This window comes from Gopherus flavomarginatus, chromosome 6 (genome assembly GCF_025201925.1).
Source record: "Gopherus flavomarginatus isolate rGopFla2 chromosome 6, rGopFla2.mat.asm, whole genome shotgun sequence".
Lineage (NCBI taxonomy): Eukaryota > Metazoa > Chordata > Testudines > Testudinidae > Gopherus > Gopherus flavomarginatus.
Genome location: NC_066622.1, coordinates 87,679,507 through 87,701,376, shown reverse-complemented (window position 1 = coordinate 87,701,376; position 21,870 = coordinate 87,679,507). Strand labels below are relative to the sequence as shown.

Here is a 21,870-nt window from a genome sequence, read left to right as displayed (position 1 = left end):
TCCTGTAGCAGCCAGACAGAAAAAAAAGTATAACAGAAAAAAAGAAAAACATATAGAAGTGAGGTTACTGAGTGGAATGATTCTTGAAGTATAAAGAAACCAAATATAAATAAAACAGTGAATGGGACAATGATTAGGCGGGTGGGCAGAGCAATGAAAGATCATATAAAATGAATACAGCAGTTCTGCTTCTGAGATTGCAAATGAGTAGGCTATTTTAAAGAGAAAAGCAGAACTTCAAAGAAACAGAGAGATGAGAGGTTCCAAACCCCAAGATTCAAACCAACCCTTTGAATATTGACTGACATATCAGAACTGTTGTTCTTGTTAGAGTCCCACCATTCTAGTTGAGGAAAAACAACATATAAAATCAAAAGATCTAGCAGGATAGCCAAAGGATCAAGAGTCCAGCTGATGAATTTTGGCATAGCCATATCCAAATCACTGTCCTTATTTGGCCTCTAATCCAAATGTTTGTCTAAATTTAATCTGGATCTCAACACTGACTCCTCAATCCATTTCAACTACAGAACTTCTCTGGAAGGGGAAGAATGAATAGACATACAAATTACAATACAGCACAGGAAATGATAGACTTCCACCTGTACTTCAGTCTTCCAACAACCTCCACTATAAACCTTATCTGTGAGGAGACTGTGGAAGTGTCAGATGAAGGCAGCAGAAGTAGGGGAGGTAGGATGCGTAGAAGGCTCCACTCAACATCCAGAATGCTGGAAATGCTGCAACGTGTGGGAACTCCTGAGAATCTTAGGAGGTCCACACAAGGGGAGTCATGTGCTTTAGAGAAGATGCCTCTCCTAGAGGATTCATAGATTTGGTTAGGGCAGAGCCCCTTTTCTTCTGGAGCTAACAGAGTCTTTGACCCACCTTCTCCAGCCTCCTCTCAGATGCTGCACTGTCTGGGTTGTGGGACTGCTTTCTGTCCCCAGCACTGCTGCTCCTAATTTGGCTAATTTCCCTTTCTGTGAACTTTAGGGGGGCACTGGAGATCAAACAAGGGTCTGGCAAATCTTGAAAGCTCATCAGTGCCATGATCTTTAAAAGCCTGCTGCCATTCTGCAGTTCCTAATCTGACATTTTAATTTAATGAATTTGCTTTCCAAGAGCTTGACTTTGCTCTGGTGCACAATGACTCACTGAGATCTTTCTAACACACACCATTTTGTAGCCAGCGTGTGGAGAACAACGAGTATTAGTAGAATGATTGACATCTGTTTATTTTCTTCCATACTTCAGCTCTCTGCTAGTCACAGATAACACATGCCAAATTTGAAGCTGGTATTCTAGAGGGAGTTACGGAGCAAAATCAGGCTTGTAATGAACTTAACTATGTCGCAACTACTGCTGCACCATAATACTAGTTTCTTCTCTCCACACCAAAAGACTCTTCTATGGAGAGAGAGATAACAGTATATATTTATCCAGATTGTGGGGGTTCAGTTTCCTAACACGAAAAGTAAATGCAGGAGGATTTGATAGTTCTCAGCTGGTGGGAAAATTGTCAGCTATTATTTATGGTGCCTCAAATCTCACTATGGGAGGGGAAAAATGAAATTCAAGTATATATTTCTCTTCTAGGAAAGGCTGTATCTGGAAAAGTTCCAATGCCTAGTTTAGAAGGGAGACAAAAGTTACTTGCATTATACATTACTTTGCTGAAACCAAGTAGTAGTAAGATCTGGGAACACAGCTGCCAACTTTCACATGGTAAATAAGCACCTCGACTTTCACAATACGCCAAAATCAAGCTAATCCCATTTCAAAACAAGGCCAAAACAAGCTGATCCCTAAGAACCCCAACATTGTATGTGACTAGATCCCCCTGGTATGCAGTCTGGGACTGTGGTGGCCCTCTGTGCACCCCTGACTCTCCCCCCCTCCTTGCCCCTGCTTGCTGGGAGACGATTAAAAAAAGAAGCAACAAGCTACAAGCCAAACAAGCAAGAAGCTACAAGCCAAAAACTAGCCAATAAGCAACTCACAAGCCAGTTAAACCGAAAACAAGCCCAATTTCTGTGTTACTTTTGCAGGTTTGGCATGTCTGTCTGGGAACTTGCAAACTAGGGTCTGATGCAGCAGAAGAAACACATGGCAGAGATGAAGTTTCAGCCTCAGGGAAATCTCTCACTCTGTAGCTGGTGATGAATTAGTTTTTACAAGAAATTTCTGCCTAACTGGCTAAGGCATGGAATCATCTCCAACATATTGAAGATGAAAGGGCAGCCAGTCTATTGAGTACTCTTATTATTGTTTTCAGGGAAAGTTGCATTAATGTGATATTAGAAGCTTTCAATAAAAACCAAAAACAAATCTTAAAAAAACAGATTCTTGGCAGAGTTAAAAATCAGGTAGGGACAACAGTGGCTTTCAACCACTTTTACATTCCTCAGTGTTTAAGCTGTCTGGCCCCTAGTATAAGTTAGAGCAGCCTTCAGGCTGCTGTAAATTGTGCTTAACTACTCATAGTCATAAGGTACTCGCCTAGCAACTGGGGACTGTCAAGGAATAGGCCACGCTGGCCTCACCACCTTCCCCCCACCTTCCAGGAAAGTCTCATTCACTAGGGTTTGGAGGGGTGAAGCAGAAGCTGCTGCAGGGTTCTACGCCACCAATGGATTTTCCCTTGTACAACCAGAATCCTCAAAGGACAGGATCTGCCAGCTTTCTACCTCCAAAGTGGTGCAAAACAGCTATAGAAAGTAGCTGATATTCCCAGCTGATATACCCAGATCACTGATATTGCTGCAACCCAAGGAAAGCCACAGGCCCAACTGGGGGCAATTATATACTTTCTGTTGGGGGATTGTGAGCATCTGGGTGACAATTACTGGGGCCAACAAGGTAATTAGGGTGAATATAAGGAGAGGAAACAGGAATCATGGGGCAGCTCAGAAGGAAGCTCGGGGTAAGGACTGCAAGAAGCCTACGTTTTCTATAAGCCTGTGTTGCCCAGAATTACTATGTAAGAGGGGAGTAAATACAAACCTGGGTGAAAAATAAACAGCCCAGTGTGTGCTTGTGACTGTGAAACCATCTGAACTGGCCAGGCAATGAAGGTCACCAGGCAGCGATGGCGGCACTCTGTGACAGAAGGGCTGAGAATTTGGTCTAACGTCTTTCTATTAGTCACTAAATAAATGTGTAATGTCAACTTCACAAATACCATATTTTTAATTTAACATAATATTTGAATAAGCAGGAATTTTTTCTTGCTAAGCTATGAATTTAGGACTCTGTGTATGTCGCCTTAAAGACTACCAGTGTTGAATTCCCAAGGTCATATCTGCTTTTCTTAATAGGACATTTTGACGCACCATTCCCTGTCCCAAAGTTAGAAGCTTCCATTGTCTGTTATCCTTCATTCAGTTTTGGAGTAAAATGGGAGGGAAGACTCACTTGATCAATGTCTGTGAAATAAGTCAATGGAGAATAAGAAAGGGCAAAACTCCAAACAACAAGCAAGTTGAAGGTCCAACATTAATTACTCTTTCCAGCATCAGGGCATGCCACAGAGTTCTGAGAGTGACCTGCTCTATTAGATATGCACAGCATGAGGGAAACCAATTATTGTTGTTCCCTGATCTCAGCCTCACTATTCAGACCAGATGGAAGGAACTGGCCATTTTGAGATGCTCCTTTTTAGATGAAGGAGTTAAGGTCTGAAACATGCTTGTAGCAACAGTCAAAACAAGGTTTTTTTGTAGCAGCTAGCCCCGCAAGCTCAATACAGCTTTGTTTTCAGATACCAGGTTGATTTCTGTCTTGTGTATCATCACTGACCACAAGGAATCCATTTCTGGGAACTGGCAGTTGCCATTTTGTTGACAGTTGGCCATAATTACATTTCACTGGCCATTGTGGAAATGCATCTGTGTCATAACTAAAGGTAAAAGGTTGATTGCTTTCTGAAGTCACAAGACAAAGTCTAATGGGCCCTGTAACTGAACTATCATTCTATAGATTTAGGTAAAGATTTTCCAAAACGCTTAGTGGATTTGGATGCCCAATTCTGATTAATTTCAATAGAAATTAGGTGTCCAGATCCCATGAGAGGTTTTGAATACTTCAGCCTTAATGACCTCTACTATCAACACAGAAAATCTGCTGTTGATTTTACCTCTCTACTGAAGTTTCTTTACTGCATCTATTGTGCTCTTGTCTTCCACTGAAATCAGAGGAGTTTTAGGAAGCACCTGATAGATTGCACAGCCAACTCCTTCTACCTACAAGAAACTGTAACATTCAGAAGTAGCTGAGTAGGTCATTTTTCAAGCTCTACAGCTCATTGTTCCTGACTTGAGTTGTAATACTGATTTGCACATTGTGCTGCCACCTCAAACCCATATTACAATTAGTTACCAAAGTCAGAACTGAACATTGTGGCAATTTGCAGCACTCATTGTCTACCATGGACAAAATCTTTTTACACCTGCTGTGCCCATGAAGCATTTCCTAAAGGAGCATTCTCTGTTTGCAACATCATACTCAGACACACACTTATATGATGTATATATAAAATGACAAGTTGTGGTACAAAGGTTTTATTAACATGAGTTTGGGATGACAGTATTACTCATGAGAGATTAAGTCAACTGTCATTTAGTGGCTGGACTGCAGAGAGGGAAAAGTGGGTATTACTCCAGCCAGTTGTGGGAGTTCTCCTTTAGTTTACGGAGTAGAGGTGTCTATGTTAGGACAAGGATTCTAGTCCTACCTCCCCCTGTATGTGGGAGATATATATAGTAAGTGTGTCTATTTGTAGCACAAGAATCCATTACATCAGCATCTTCCATGGTTAGAAGAAGATCCTGTGTCCTGTCATTCTACTGGGAATCTTCCATTTCCAGTGGAATAAAGCTTTCATTTCACTGATGGGCCACAGGATATCAGACCATAAACCTGTCACTGGGGAAAGATTGATGACAAATAAATTGCCTGCCTTGCACTTCATTTACGTGTACAAGGTGGCAGCTGTAATAAGGATGTTGTTTTATTAAATGTGCATTTCTCCACATGCATGTTGGCAATATCATTGTGATAAATTACAGGGCCTTGCAATAAACTACATTTATCCTACACCTTTGTCCTCTTTCATCAGATGTGAATGAGTACAAGGGAGAGTATTTCCAAGTCTCTGGGCAGTTTTTAAAAAAATCAACTTGCCAGGGAAATGCTTCCTTTTTTCCTCCTAAATATGGATTAACTTCCCAAAATTACACTGGCATGAAGTGCAAGGCACTTGGGGAGTTAGTCCATATTTGAGAAGAGAGAAGGAAACATTTTCCTGGCAAGCTGATTTTTTTTTTTTTTGAATGGCAGCTGTCCAAAACTGCCCAGAGGCTTGGAAATACTCTCTTCAGATGTGAATGAGTGCAACGTAAGGAGGACAAAGGTGCAGAACAAATGCAGTTTGTTACAAGGGTCTGCAATCTAGCACAATGAAACTCTCAACGTCTGTATGGAAAAATATATATATTTAATAAAACAACTTCCTTACTACATCTACTACTTTAGAGTCTGATTCTGTCCCTTTGTCCCTTTCTAGCAGTATCTTACTCTTCAAATAGTCATAATAAATCTGGTCTTTTGATTTTAAGAGCATGCCTATCTTTTTGTACATGGAATTTTGTGTGCATAATCATTTTCATGCAGTACTATATAAAACTGCAGATGACAACATACACAAAATTGCATACCCAAATGACTGTGCGTATAAAATTGAACATGCAAAACTAGAGGCCATATGTTACAGAATGTTTTAGAGATATAAATTTGATACCATTCTTTCAGATTTCCTCCTTTAGAACCAGAAATATTAAGACTCACAAATGTAGGTAATCTAAATAGTGAGGAAGAAAACCTGCATAAGAAAACGAGTTCTCTCAGTTAGGGAGATTTGTATTTGCCTTTGCCTTTCAAATCAGCAGAAGTTTTCGCTTAAAGTCTAAGTGCCATGGTCTTCCTTATATAAATGTGAAAACTGCTTCGCATTTGTAGGGAAAAGATTGAAGTAGGGAAGGGAGAAATGCAGACACTGAATATAAGGAGAAAATTCTCTCAAATATTCTCCTTCTCTCAAGAATGAGCATTCAAAGGGATGATGCATATCTATGAAATTGAGGTTTCCAGCAATGTGTAAAGAAAGGCACTTACCTTATAGGATTATCCATCCTTGATACTGTGAGAAATGCTGCTAAATTAGCTGTATAGGATGAACACACAATAAGGGTAAAGAGCCACCAACTTCCCATCACAATGCGCATAGCCACAGAATTGATAGCAGATTCACCACCTACAAATAAGCAGATAAATTGAGGTTTTGCAGAAACCTGCATTTAAGATCACCTACAGTACATGTCCCATGTCTAAAATTATGCTGTGAACGATCCCTGTGAATTTTACTTGTTGTTCAAACTTGAATTTACAGATCACCCCATCAATGTGTTCAAAGACCTATCTTAAGCAGGTCTGATGTTTTACATACTATCTAACTGCTCAGCATCCAGAAAGCCATGGAATACTCTATTGTACTGGTGAGCTTTGACCTGCAACAACAATAACACACTAAAATGTGTTAAAATCACTGGCTTGAATTAAATCTTGTAAAATTTCTACATCAACCCCCTGTCATGGTGTAATTCCCCACTCTGAAACTTAGCGTCCAAAAGATGGGGTACCAGCATGAATTCCTCTAAGCTCAATTACCAGCTTACAACCTGTAGCGCTGCCACCAACCAGGAATTACAGTGCCTGGTACACTCTGGTCCCCCCAAAACCTTGCCCAGGGACCCCCAAGGCCCAGACCCTCTGGATCTTAACACAAGGAAAGTAAACCCTTTCCCTCACCGTTGCCTCTCCCAGGCTTCCCCTCCCTGGGTTACTCTGGAAGATCACTGTGATTCAAACTCCCTGAATCTTTAAACAGAGAGGAAAATTTACCTCCCCTCTTCCTTCTCTCTCTCCCTCCCAGACTCTCCCTGAGAGAGAAAGTAACCCTAACACAGAGAGAAAATTAACCTCTCTCTCCCCCTTCCCTCCTTTCTCCCCACCAAGTCCCTGGTGAATCCAGACCCAGTCCCCTGGGGCCTCACCAGAATAATAAAAAAAAAACAATCACGTTCTTAAACAAGAAAAGCTTTTAATTAAAGAAAGAAAAAAGGTAAAAATTACCTTTGTAAATTTAAGATGGAATAGGTACAGGGTCTTTCAGCTATAGACACTGGGAATACCCTCCCAGCTTAAGTACAAATTAAAATCCTTTCAGTAAAATACAAACTTGAACTCCTTCCAACCAAATACACGTTTGCAAATAAAGAAAACAAACATAAACTTAGCTCGCCTTATCTATTCAGTACTCACTATTTTAAACTTATAAGTGCATGTATTGGAGAGAAACCTGGTTGCACGTCCGGTCCCTTTGAGCCCCCAGAGTGAACAACAACCAAAATCTAACAGCACAACAAAAACTTCCCTCCCTCAAGATTTGAAAGTATCCTGTCCCCTGATTGGTCCTCTGGTCAGGTGACAGCCTGGCTCACTGATCTTGTTAACCCTTTACAGGCAAAAGAGATATGAAGTACTCCTGTTCTATTAACTCTTACTTATCTGTTTATGACACCCCCTCACCCTAATTACCCCTCACATAGTCATAAAATAATGCTCTCAAGAAAATTCACACAGGGCCTTACCCAGAATTGTCAGGATCTAATTAACAGAATGACTTCCATAAATACAGGCAAATTAATAATAAATAATAACAATAATGCAATATCACTATCTAAACATATAGGGGAGTAGCCGTGTTAGTCTGGATCTGTAAAAAGTGACAGAGTCCTGTGGTACCTTTTGGACCTATTGGAGCATAAGCTTTCGAGGGTGAATACCCACTTCATCAGATGTATAACATAAAGGTTAAATATAAAGAGTATATCAAAGTAGACGTATATTGTGTGTGAGGGGGTAATATAATTTTTAAACTGAGGACAATTGTTCAAACTTCTGTAAGCTACTTATGCTGAATTAAATAATATGAGATTGTGGCATCAGTTACACTACAATAGATTTCTCTATGATGTTTCCAGCGCAATGATGCTTGACCTTTAGTTAAAGACAAAACTGTTAAACAACTGATTTTTGCTAGTCTCTCTGGTGTCTGCTTATGGTAAGAAACATAAGAAAGGCCACTCTGGATCAGATCAGTGGTCCATCTAGACCAGTGGTTCTCAAACTTTTTTTCTGGTGACCCAGAATTGTTGATGCTCATTTCCCAATGAAGCTGATGATGAGGGTTTTGGGGTGTGGGAGGGGCTCAGGGTTGGGGCAGAGGATTGGGGTGTGGGGGTGAGGGGTAGGGCCAGAGATGAAGGCTTTGGGGTGCAGAAGGGGGCTCCTGGTTTTGGGGGGCTCAGGGCTGGGGTAGGGGATTGGGGTGTGGGGTGGGATGGGGTCAGGGCTCTGCGCTGGGGGTGCAGGCTCTGGGCTGGGGCTACCGTTGAGAGGTTTGGAGTGCAGGAAGGGGCTCAGGGCTGGGGCAGGAGATCAGGGTGTGGGGTTGGGGCACAGGCTTACCTCAGATGGCTCCCAATCAGTGGCATAGCGGGAGGGGCTCAGGCTGGTTTCCTGCCTGTCCTGGCACTGTGGACCCTGCTGCACCCTGGAAGTGGCCAGCAGCAGGTCTGGCTCCTAGGCAGAGGCGCGCAAGCAACTCCATGAGGTTCTTGCTCCGGCCAATGGGAATGCAGAGCCGGTGCTTGGGGCAGGGCCAGTGTGTGGAGCCCTGTGGCCCCCCCGCCTAGGAGCCGTACCTGCTGGTGACAGCTTCCAGGGCGCAGTGCGGTTTCAGAACAAGTAAGGACTAGCCTCCCTTAGCTGGGCATAACCACCGACAGGACTTTGAACATCCAGTTGGCAGTGCTGACGAGAGCCGATGCAACCCAGTACCTTACATTCCGCAACCCAGTAACGGGTCATGACCCGCAGTTTGAAAACCACTGATCTAGACCAGCATTCTGACTTCCAACTGTGCCAGATGCTTCAGAGGAAATAAACAGAACAGGGCAATTACTGAATAATCCATCCTCTATAGTCCAATTCCACCTTCTGGCAATCAGAAGTTTAGGGACACCCAGAGCATGGGGCTGCATCCTTGAGCATCTTGGCTACTAGCCACTGATGAGCCTATTCTCCATGAACTATTCTAGTTTGTTATGGAACCCAGTTATACTTTTCACCTTCACAATATCCACTGGCAATGAGTTCCATAGGTCGACAGTGCATTGTGTGAAGAAGTACTTCCTTACATAGGTACCGGAACTAGGATTAATATAATATATGGCCTACTTTGTCATACTGAGATTGAAAAGTAATGACTGTAAGATAGTAAATGCTGACAGTACCTTGCTGAACAAAGGCCCCATACACAATCCAAATGGCACTGTGAAGCGTGGAGGAAGCAGAGGGACTGGGATGTGAAGAATGCTGTGCTCTGACTGCCTGGATACGGTTTAAAACAAATATCAAGACACCAACTACAGGGATGGCAGCTGCAATGCAGGCCCACACCGCAAAATCAAAGGGAGCAAAGAGAGAGAAGATGTTGATTTTCTCTTCAGGCTTCTTGATTAGAATCCCCACTGAATAATCCATGTACCGCTTGCTGAAGTCCACAACACTTTCCCGTCCCGGTGTTATAGTGATAGCCGAGATTGCCAAATCTGCTCTCTGCAAGAGAAATGCAACAGGTCATATTTCTTCCTGCCCCTAGCAAGCACATTGCTTAGACTGGGCAGATTTGGACTATAAGAGAAGTTCCAAAGCAGCCAATGGTTTACGTATTTTATTGATTTCTTTTTCTCATCTAATTTTAAATTGAAGTCTAGCACAAAAAACAGTAGAACCATTTCAATGCATTGAGAGAAATTAATACAATAAAATATGTACTAGTTGAAGGTGGAGTACTGAAATGTACCCTATGAAATTACTTTACAACGAAGAGCATCTAATTGTCTCACAGATCGGAACTTACTTAACCTTTCTGTCTCACTTTCCTCATCAACAGAATGGAGGCTAATAATCCTAGCCCCTTCCTAACTGGGGCATTGTGAAGATTAATGAAAGAGTCACCATCAATATAAAAATCACACTCTGCATGAACACTTCTTTTTATCTACTTTTGTTACAGATAACTCTGCAATTACTCTAACTGAAAGAGATTAATGGGAAACAAAAACCCTACTGTATTCCTCCTCCCTTCCCCCCCCTTGTTTATTTCGTGTATTTGGCAGTATTTTATGTATAGTTAGATTTCACTGTTTTCTCTGTACAGTCTATCAGTTTCCCATATTCATACAAGATTTTCATGCAACAACCAGGCGGATTGTCTTGTTTTTTTTTTTTTTTAAAAGATTAGGACAATGTGATTGTACAGCCATAAACATTGGAAGAAGGTTTCAGGAACAGTTTATCTCCTGAAACTATTTTAAACTCATTTTTTAAGTGAATAGATTTCATGGTAACAGTCATGCTGGCAACCTTTGTGGAAGATAAACATTTTGTTTGAAATTAATTTGGAAAAAAAAGTTTTTAAAACATATTTTCTGTTTCCTAAATTTCCTTTTGTGAAATAACTCAGAAGAGAGGCTGATATAAAGCTTATTGAAATCAATGGAAAGACTAGTAACAGAAATACCATAAGTGCTCAATAGCTCACAAGAAAGCCTGATCTCAGGGGACCTCTAACCAGATTTCCAAATTAATTAAATTCCGAAAAGCTGGGATAAATTTAGAATAAATATGAAAATATCTAATGTTTACCTAATGCACGATGTAATTAATATAGATATAGATATATATTTATTAGAGCTGTTCACTGAACTTGTGTTTTGCTTCAATTTTCATCTCAAGCATCCTTTTTTCCAGTAATACTAAATAATGATAAACATTTTACTTTCAGTTAAAACATATACTGCAGCAGAGCAACCGCCTGTGCAAAGGGCAACTCTATTGGATATTAATTCCTCTAAATGTCCTTGCACTACATTGATGTTGATTGCTCCATGTAAGAAGCTATGTGCATATCCGAGAGGACACATTTCATTTCCTCTAGGGATTCTTGGCTTTAATCAGTTCTCAGTTATTTCTGTGGTGTTCAATTGTGCTCTTCCTGATTTATATGGGTGTAACTAAAAAAGGAATCTGGCTCTCCAAGTGTTATTTGACTGGAGCATCTTGAGACCAGCTTTCCATTCTTCTTCAAAATGTTTCTGTACAATGCATCCATTGGAATCAAATAGTTGATCATTGTAAAACCATGCTGCTATAAAGTAGGTGACCCAAAGGAAGTTTAACAGAGTAAGAAATGAAGTTGTAGTAGCTTTGAATTAGTGGCAAAAGATATAACAGAAAGTCCTCTAATGAGTATGGAAGTAGCATACATATTTTGGTATCTATTTTCCATATGGTAAATATGCATAGTCTATTGTTACATGAGCATAGCTTACATTGATATTCGGAGTAACTTGCTATCACTGACAGAATAATATACTCTAGAGCAGGGGTAGGCAACATATGGCACGTGTGCCGAAGGCGGCACCCAAGCTGATTTTCAGTGGCACTCACACTGCCCAAGTCCTGGCCACTGGTTCGGGGGGCTCTGCATTTTAATTTAATTTTAAATGAAGCTTCTTAAACATTTTAAAAACCTTATTTACTTTACACACAACAATAATTTAGTTATATATTATAGACTTATAGAAAGAGACCTTCTAAAAATGTTAAAATGTATTACTGACATGCGAAACCTTAAATTAGAGTGAATAAATGAAGACTCAGCATCCTACTTCTGAAAGGCTGCCGATTCCTGCTCTAGAGTCTTTGTTTTGCGCAGATGGGCCAAAAGCACAAACATTTAGATCAGGATCCAAACTTCAGGAATGTTTAGAATAGGGGTTTTGATTCTGACTCATGCCTTGTATTTTACTGGGGAGGATTTCACTATACCCTTTAAAAAAAGTTAGCTGTACTTTGCTTGGAGATCTCTGCTTCTGCTCTCTGTACCTTGTTAATAAGTTCTCCAATCATGCCGTTCCAAGAGCTGTTATGGAGCTGGTGTCCATACTTGCCATCAGGAGATTGATAAATCTCATACTTGAAGCCCAGATTCTTGGCAAGTGCATCCAAGACATCAATGGAAAATCCTTTATAGCGCTTCGGTTGCCCAAGTATGTTCTCTGCCACCATCACAAAAGGCTCTTCCTGAGGAAAAAAACAACATCTAAGCTAATATTTAAAGAAGTTTTTTTGAAATGCCTAAAAACCTGGATTTAACTCTCATCAACCCAGTGCTATTGTTGGTTTTTAGAATATTGTGGTTGTCCAGCCCAGAATAATGTAATTTTATAGATTTTTTTCCATATGGTAACAAAGGTATCATCTACACAGGGAACACACTGAAATAACAACTAGAAATCACTTTGATTATTTTTACATTATTTAGCATTATGACCAGTCCAAGAATAATTCTTACAGGAGTTGTCCCCTGAAGTGCTTTTAGAGTTAGCAAAATGCATTTTGGAAATCGTGCAATAGGGAATCCTGCAGGGCAATGGTGTTTCAGTCTGACACAAACTGTGTGCTCACTTGCCAAGGGAATGCCAGCTCTACTGATTTTACAGCTATTGCCATTGGCCATGTCTGCAAACTGGTGCTGACATCCTCTCCGGATGGAGCGGCTCACCTCCCACAAAGAGGGGAGATATGATCACAGCCTTTATCAGCTAGAGGGAAGAAAGATAAAAACAGATGGAAAGAAAACTGTCCTAATGATCTCCTACGGTTCTCCAGATCTTTCTAATGCACTTTGATCTAGGAGAAGAGAGAAAATATACATAGAAAAATAAGTAACTTAAGAAGCATGCATCATTTACATAGCCAACTATAGCTCTTTCAACCAGAGGACGACATTATTATAATGAAGAACTGGTGTGGGCATATAGTTCTGGTAAAGAAGAAAAACATAATGAGGTCACCATGTTCAGCATATTAAGTAGTTATAAAGTAACTGCTCCCTTAAAAATATATATTTTAGTGGCTTAGCCAAGCAGAAAATTAATTAACTACCCTTTTATCTCTGGAAATAAGTTCAAATCCTAATTTATTCCCCATGTAGCTTTTAGCTAACTGGAGCTCCAGTACCTTCTAAGTTACAAGTGGTAATTGGCCCTATACCGTCACATAATGTGAGAAGATTAGAAGACCTCTCCAAGGAAGTCCAGAAGTCTTTCTAAAAGAGATACTTTAGCTCAACAAGCAATTACAGACTTAATGAAAGAATCACTTGATGAAATTCTATGGACTGTATTATGCAAGAGGTGAGAACAGATTATCACAATGTTCCTGACTGGCCTTAAAATCTATTAATCAGTACAGGAAAATGTTACAAGTTAGAGTAAGGAGCACTGCGGCTGAAATTCACCCCTGTGCAGAGACCAGTACAAGTCCTGGACACTATTTGATTAGCGCACAGGTGTTGTATTGGTCATCTGAACGGAGGTGAATTTCAGCCTGGGTGACTGTTTGAGACTAGCACACAGTCTCGCTATGCAATTCTCTAAACTCCTGATTTTAATGAGCATCAACAAAGTCACACAAAAACGTAAAAGTCCTCCATCTCTCTTCTCTTGCTTATACAGCTAGTCAGCCCAAGTAGATGACACAGAATTAAACGAGATAATGAAAAATTAGGGGGGGAGGGCAGGGGAAAACCAAACTTCCTATCACAGCATTTTTAATTTTGAGTATTTTGTCTCCTGAACTCAAATAGGATCATACCAAGACAGTCACCACTTTCAGTGTCAGTCCTTGTAAGTCACTGCCCAGACGCCGTTCTTGTAGGCTCCCATTCAGTCCCTTTTCAGAGTCCCATGTTGCCAACTACAAATGGAAATAATACAGTGAGCATGAAGGCAATATTAGGCATGTACATTTTTAACATTTACCTGAAATGCTTTAACAGCAATTTGATTGAATGGTTATATTACAAAACAGTAAAGAGTAAAAAAGGGGAGGGCGGGAGAGAATGAGGCATTTTTGCTCCCCATTAGTGTCTGGATAATGATGAGTGAAATTTAAGAGGATAAAAATGCCCAAGTACTTTGGCTGAATGTGTTTTCTTCAATAAATCTGCTTTGTTATCTACAGTACTTGTCACATCATTTCACCTAAGTCACTTTGATAAGACTTTTCTTTTTGGCAAGTTTCTATTGCCTCATCATCAGCAAGGTTACCTGTGGTCTCACCACTGCTCCCTCCCTGTTCTCATTCTCTGCCTGTACTTCAACCCATTCCCCACTGCTTATCAAATGCCAGTTCCTTTCTCCGGTGCACAACCCTGTATCTCATCAATAAGTAGTAAATGCTTGATATTGTTGGCATCATAAGGAATGGACTCCTCTTCCATCTGTATGAGAATAGCTCTTCATTTCCTCTCCTTGACATAGAGCTCCTCACCCTCTTGCTAATAAAACAATCACATCCATTTCTCTCAAATGCCAAGGTTGCTGAAGATCAAACATCTCGTAAGCTTTAAAATAAGTTATAAACTTGGTGTATGCACCCTGCTTAACCCCAGCCCTGCAATATTTATTGATGCTACTTTTGTCAGTACATCTAAATGCATTAGTTTTCAATTAAATATGATACAGCACATCAAACTAAATTGTACTGCATTTTCTGACAAGAAGTCTAATGTGGTAGTCAGCCTCAGAAGACCTGTTGGATTTTTCACAGTGAATACTCTGTCCTTAGTCAGTAGCAGACTGTTCCTTTTACCCTAGAATAGAATCCATGAAATTGTTTTGTTCTTGGACGGAAATAACTGATATTGAGGTTAAATCTCTTGTGTTTGTAATCAGCCCTGCACTTAGAGATATATAGGCCAGTATTTACGCCACTAGCTGTAGGCATACACCTTAGAAATTAAACATAGGCCAGGGAACTCTAAAACGTGGCTTCTTCCAGTTGGGTATCCTTAGTGTAAAGAGTCAAATCTTTCCTGAGAAGGAATATATTTTGCTGATAATGCCTCTGATTAAGAGTCCTACAAGATTTACTTATGTTACTTTAGTTTTACCATTCACCCCCAAAAGTTGGACCAACACACAACAAATAATGAGGGACCACGTAACAAATCCTCAGCCAGGGCTTTGGATACAGTGAGTACATCGAAATAATAATCTCACAGATCCATCTTAGTTTGACGATTGGTTGGTCATAGGAATGAAATGAGCACTAGAGTTATTGTAGATTTCACAACAAGATCCACATATCTATGAAAACTGGATACAGTATAGGAAAGTCAGGAATTAGGCTACATCTACCTTAATACATCTGAGAGTGCTAAAAGGTGGGAGGTATAGGTGATGTCAAAAGCTACAATGACCCAAACCTGAATGCTCACACACTGCTATATCATTTTGGAAATACCACCCTCTGGGTGAAGCAGTAATTCCACTGGGATAGTCTCCTATGAATACCTACAGCCATGGCCAGTGGAATTTAACAGGAAAGTTCAATTTTAAATGTAATGTCATATATTTGCTCTCAAAATAAATCTAAATAAATAAATAAATAAAAACAAATAGGAAAAATCCTTATAATTTAACAAAGCAGGCCAGATCCTCAACAAATATACAACAGCATAGCTTAATTGACTGAAAAGGAGCAAGTCCAATTTGCACCAGTTGAGAATCTGGATATTTATTCAAAAGTAGGAAGCAAAACACAATCCTGTATTACTCACCATCTTCTTTTTCAATGTCTTAGCAAACAATTCCTTCTCCCACCCCTTTTTGCTTCCCCACCTTCAAAAATAGCCTATTGGAAAACTAAGATATGAATCATTTGAATATCATCTAAATACAATCCTCACCAAGGCTGGGAGTTCTCAAAGAGGAGCTCTACAATACGTCAACATAAATAAGGATTTTTTTCCTTTCGTTTAAAAGGGAAAAGGGGAGAAACTGGCTTCTCTCATATTAAATAGGATGAGGTTCAGGGAGGAGGAGAATATGTCTAAGATATTTTTATGGTTTCTCCCTATTTCATTTCAGCCTCAACTGCATACTGTTTTGTATGCAGAGGTAAATTTTGCAGTCTATAAAAAGTAAATCATGCAGATAAGGTTGATAAATGGAACATGAGGAAAACCTTTTACCAAAAGGGATTCTTCCTCTGAATCCTTGAGCTTCAGACCATTTCATTTGTTCATAAGTGTGTCAATTCTGACTTCCACTTGTTCTTGTAGACAGAATTTTGTTTATAGGATCAATGAATTTACGGTTATATACACCAGCTCTTGACAGCTGACCTGTCAAGATCAGTCCCTGAAAAACTAATTTCCAGCACTGTTAAACAAAATGAGTGCTGCTGCTCTTTGATAAGACAGTTACAATTTTCATTCTTTGTAGAAATGTGCTATACTTCTATCAGAAATCTGAAGCCAGAGGTTACAGCACAATCATCAATTGATAGGAGATGTATGGCTTCTAAACCTGATTATGACAAACAACTGCTCATAGGATCAGCCACTCGTAGAATAAATTTCATAAACCACTGGTCTCTGGAAAATATATTTGCTGAAGCAATCCAGGGTATTCTTGATTCTCAAGTTATTGAATTTCAGGGTTTGGTCTTCCTGGTTGTGCTTTAATAAAGCTTTTGGCTTAAAGCCTTCCAGCTAGGCTTTCTTTCTGATTAAGGCTTGTATTGTGCATAGCCATATTACAGACAAATCCTACATTCCCTTCATAAAACAGAAGATCAATCACCACTGAAGCCTAAACTGGAGAAACAGCTACAAAATCCTGATGAAATTATCATTTCGTTGGAAATTCTGGCACAGGGCATGATGCTAATATTTCTCAGATAGTTGTTGCACTTGTGAGCACATTAGCTGAGAAAATCTTGGAAAGAAACTAACAAGCATAATTGTATTTTACAACACATAAATGCAGCACATGGTCATGCACACACAGCATATACAACAGTGAAACATTGTTACTAGTTGGTTAATGAACTGTTAATGAAACATTGTAAAGGGTCTGATCCTATAAGCTGTTAAAAGGCCCTAGGACATGCTGAGTGCCTTCCACTTCTCTTGCCTAGGAGCTCAAATTGCTCAGGACCTCTCAGGAGGCACTTACATATTCTGTGCTTGGACTCCATGTGCTTCCATCAATAAGTAAGAAGCCAGATCCTGCTAGTTGCCAATGGGAAATACATACACACAAAAGATTGGCCAGATTGGATCCTATGTTAATAAAGTTCCTGATCTCTCTCAGCCTTACTCATGCAATTGGTCCCATTCAAGTTAGGAGGTCTGATTGTGCTTTCACACCAGAGAATATCTGAAATAACTCCACTGAAGTTAATGGAGTTACATTGATGTAAAATTGTTGCGTAAGAACAGAATCTGAGCCAATGAAACTGCTCATAATAACAGTGTTAAGTCATGCAAGTAACACTAGCATGGATTGTACATAGATTATAAGTACATTATGTCTTATATGATCAACAGTATATAGTAGCAAAGACATACATTATCCATAAATGGCAATATGATTATATAACTATTTGCTTATGCATCAACTGCCATTGCAAAGGCATTTTCCTTAAGAGCAGTACTTTGATATAAATTTTACAGCTATGTTCAGTAAGCCATTTATAATTAAATCCACAGCCATTTCAGTGAAAAAATGCAGACATCCTATTGACAATTAGACAGTAAACATTTACTAAACCTCATATAAGTGTGTGTAGAAATAAATGTCTATCATAATCAGTATAATTCAATGCACTAGATCCTAAAATTAACAGATTTACGTGGGAAAATGTGTATTTTATCTTTTCTACTAAAAGATGAAAATTGTCCCTTGCACCTATCAAGCAAATATAGCTGAAAAATTGAAAGTGACATAAAAAGAGAATATTTATATTTATACCACATCAGTAACTAAGACCACCCACATCTATATTATTTAACTTCAGGATACAGTAGTTACTGTCAAAATAATCTGTGCCACTGTCATCTTACTCTCCTATTAGATATGACATCACCTAACATGATCTACTTTTCAAATAAAACCTTATCATTTTTTAGCAGAAGCACATTAATTGCTTGAAGGGGTTTGCATTAACCAAAAACATAGATTTTGTATCCTGCCAAGAGGTAGCGAAACCTTGCTTGGGAACTCCTTTGTAGCATATAGATCTTTTTGGATGTTTAGCACTAGGAAGAAAGCAAAAAGAGAGGAATGTGTGTCAGGCAGTCATTTCTCAGAGCATGAGACATGGACCTCTAGTTCAGTGCAAACTATGTTTCCTAGAAATGTGAAAACTCAGTCCAAGCATGGAGACAGATAAACTAGTCCATCCAATCCCCAGCCAACCTGATTAAAGTTAACTGAAATGGACTCCTAGGCCCATTGCAATTCCAATACAATACATTTTTGTATTTTATGGCAAGGGAGTAGGTATCAAAATATCTTAAAAATCTTCTTGTGCTATATTAATTTATTTACATGTTGGACCACTCTGGTTAACATTGCCAGTCATTTATTGTACAGCCAAGTTAAACAGATCATTTGGAAGGTTTCTTGTGTCTTCCTCTCAAGCATCTGGTACGAGTCATTGTCAGAGATAGGATACTGGCCAAGACTTGACAAGTGAGCGCATCCAATATAGTGTTACTGTGTAACACCGCCTGCTCATGTTGCACCAGATTTACTTTTAAATATTATTATATATTGATTTCATTTTACAATGCCTTTGTGTTAAAGATGCAGCCTGCTTCTGAACATCCACATAATTGGAATGTCAGTATTCAATGGATGGGTATAATCGGTTTAAGACAGATACTGTAATAAGGGAAGAAGAGGTAGAAGGTGGGCACTATATGGTCAAAAGCCTTTATCCTGTCTGTGAGGTAAAATCTGACAATGACAAGTTCGGTGCTGGGATAATTTGGTTGAGAATTCGATCAGGAATGAAGTAAAGGAGAAACACAGTGCACCTCCTGTCTCTAATTAATAGGACCGGAAGCAGCAAAAGCCAAGCATTCCTGGATCAGCTCCTGAGATGCTTGAGAACTAAGAAACCATACTAATGTGGGACTCTTACTGCCCAGGCAAACAGAAAAAGAAAAAACATCTCAAAGCAGTTCTTGGACTATGTGAAGAACAATTTTATGATCCAGAAAGCAGAAAACCCAACCAGAAGAGAAGTCATGTGATACAAATAGAGAGGAGCTGATTAAGAACATGACAATAATAGTGACAGTTAGTTTCATTCACTGTGAGATATATGAATTCAACATAGGATGAAACAGTTATATAACCTGCTGGTCAGCATATACTATATATCCCCTCTTTGCGCCCAATCCACAGAAGGTATGAGTCTGTTACAGATGGCAGCTACAGAACCTGGCTCTTTAGTTCAAACTGTGGAGACTCATGCTACAAATTTCTAAGATATTTGGGCACCTAAAGATAAACATGCAGGGTTAGCTCCATCCATGGGATTTAGACTCTGCATTGCAAGGCCTAGCGTTAAGGCACCCTACCACCTAATGCAATCCACAGCCTTGACCTAGATGTCCAGGATCCCTGTACAACACACAGGGAGCACTGAGTGCCTGAGAATGGGATTCACAAAAGGCTGCAAGCTGAGCATGAACTGTTTAAACTAGCCAATATGAAATGCTAAGGAGAGGGGTGTGACCTAAGTGGCTCTCTTTGAAGAGCAGGCATCACGTAACAGGAGGCACCTCCCTCTGCTTGGGATTCACAACAGTGAAAGCTCTTCCGGAGTCAGGGGCCTGAGACAAGTCATTCCTTCCTCACAAAAGATAGCCCAGCGGTCAGAGCACTCTTGCAAGAGGTGGGCAATCCCATCTTCAGCTTCTCATTCTGCCTGATGTGGAGTAAGAAATTGACCCCAAAAACATCAGCTCCCATCTCTCAGGTGAGCAAGTCATCCAGAGTACCCCATAGCTCAGTGATTAGGGCACTCATCTGAGAAACCCAGATTACAGTCCCTGTTGCAATTGATGTGGGATATGCAGATCACTGAATCACATGGAGGAAATCTTTGTTGCAGTCTGGTTGATCCACAAGACAGTCCACTTGGCATGGCAAGGGGCCTGCAAAAAAATTGGTCAGTCATTCAATAAATCCTCAGAGAAGGGAAGAGAAATCATGTAAACGTGTTCTCTGCCACTCCAGTGGTCTTTTGCTGATTCTGGCCGCCATATCTTTCCCAAGTAAGCCCTTTAAAGGCAGTGAGTTGCTCTCACAGAGCAACTTCTGCAGGGAAAGATGGAGGACTAAGGAAGAGAGCACCATACAGGAATTGCCATGCTAATGCTTGGTTCCCTGCCACAATTCTGTAATATATCTGACAGAGAGCACTGTGTTACTGTCCAAGAGAATGATACATGCTAGCACTGTTATTGCGGTGTAAATGGGCCCTTAGAGTGTGAATTCTTCAGGGGAAAGACTGTAGCTTATTCTGTTTTAAAGTGCTGTGCAAATTTATGGTGCTATATAAATGATAATAAAACATTTCTAGAGAATAACTGAAGCATGAGCATTAAGCAGCATGACTTTATAATGAACAAATCATTCCAGACAAACTTGATTGCTTTTTTTGATAGAATTGCAAAATTAGTAGCAAACGGGAAAGAAGATGGCATACAATATCAGTATCTAAATGTAAGTAGTGTACTTCAGTCGGCGTCTCCTGAAATCTTACCTTGCACCATTTGAATTAGTTTCCGGCGGAAAGGCAATATCATATGGCTTACAAACTACCTGGTGAACCAGAGTCAAGGGGAATAATCAAGAGTGATGTATCAAGTTGAAAGGAGGCTCTAGTGGATGCTTCAGGGGTCTGAGTTCAGGTCTAGTCTTATTTAACAGCATTATTAATTATTTGGAACAGGGAATAAATAGCACACTACTAAAATGTGCCGATACTACCAAATTACAAGGTACTGCAAACACAAGTGAGGATAGAAAAATAATATGAAGAAAGAAGGAGCAGTTAGAAATATGGGCATGAAATAATTTGTCTTGGAAAAATGCAAGCTAATCCCTCTGGGGGAAAAGAATCCAACACACATAAATGCAAGTGGAGGGAGAAACCTACAACCAATGTCAAAGAGATGCATAGAGGTGAAACTGGACAGCAAATGAGTGAAGTGTTTGCAATGTGATATGACTGCAATATTGCCAATGTGATATTGGGCTGTCAAGTGGAGACAGCCCATGGTAAATTGTCCAGGAGGCAGTTCCTCTCTATAAGTAACTGTGGTGAGGCCACACTCATAATGTGTTTAGTTCTGTGAAAATCAATAGCAGGAAGAGGCAGAAATATTGGACAGAGTTCAAAGGAGAGCAACAAAATTATTAGAGGGCTGATGGAACTGGCTTATCCAAAAAGATTACAGGAACTAACCAGGTATAGCTAGGCTAAGAACAACTAAGGGTATAGCTACACTGAAGCTGGAGGTTTAATTTCAAGCTCACGTAGATGTACATGTGCTAGCTATGATGAAACTAGAATGTTAAAAATAGCAGTGTAGCCACAGCTTCATGGGCTTATCTGACAACCTAGCTATGCACCTGGACAGCTAAGTCCATCATGCTGCCTGCACTGCCATGGCTACAAGTTATTTTTAGCATGCTAGCTCAATCAAAGTTGGCATACCCACAACTAGCCAAACGAAAATTACATCTCCAGGTGCAGTGTAGACATATCTTAAGACATGCAGGAAATTTACACATACCATAAAAT

At 39.9% G+C, this 21,870-nt stretch overlaps 1 protein-coding gene across 6 annotated transcripts in view; it reads right to left on the bottom strand.

The window, feature by feature from the left end:
* The window catches only part of GRID1 (glutamate ionotropic receptor delta type subunit 1), an 845,542-nt gene that overhangs the window by 70,445 nt on the left and 753,227 nt on the right, over positions 1 to 21,870 (bottom strand). For 5 of the 6 annotated variants that reach the window (XM_050958562.1, XM_050958557.1, XM_050958559.1 and 2 more), the window contains exons 9-12: positions 13,849 to 13,950; positions 12,076 to 12,273; positions 9,417 to 9,741; positions 6,175 to 6,313 (exon numbers count right to left, since the gene is read on the bottom strand). In XM_050958562.1, coding sequence (XP_050814519.1) covers positions 6,175 to 6,313; positions 9,417 to 9,741; positions 12,076 to 12,273; positions 13,849 to 13,950 — 764 coding nt within the window. The remainder of the gene's footprint in view (positions 1 to 6,174; positions 6,314 to 9,416; positions 9,742 to 12,075; positions 12,274 to 13,848; positions 13,951 to 21,870) is intronic. The other variant, XM_050958558.1, reaches the window with a different exon arrangement.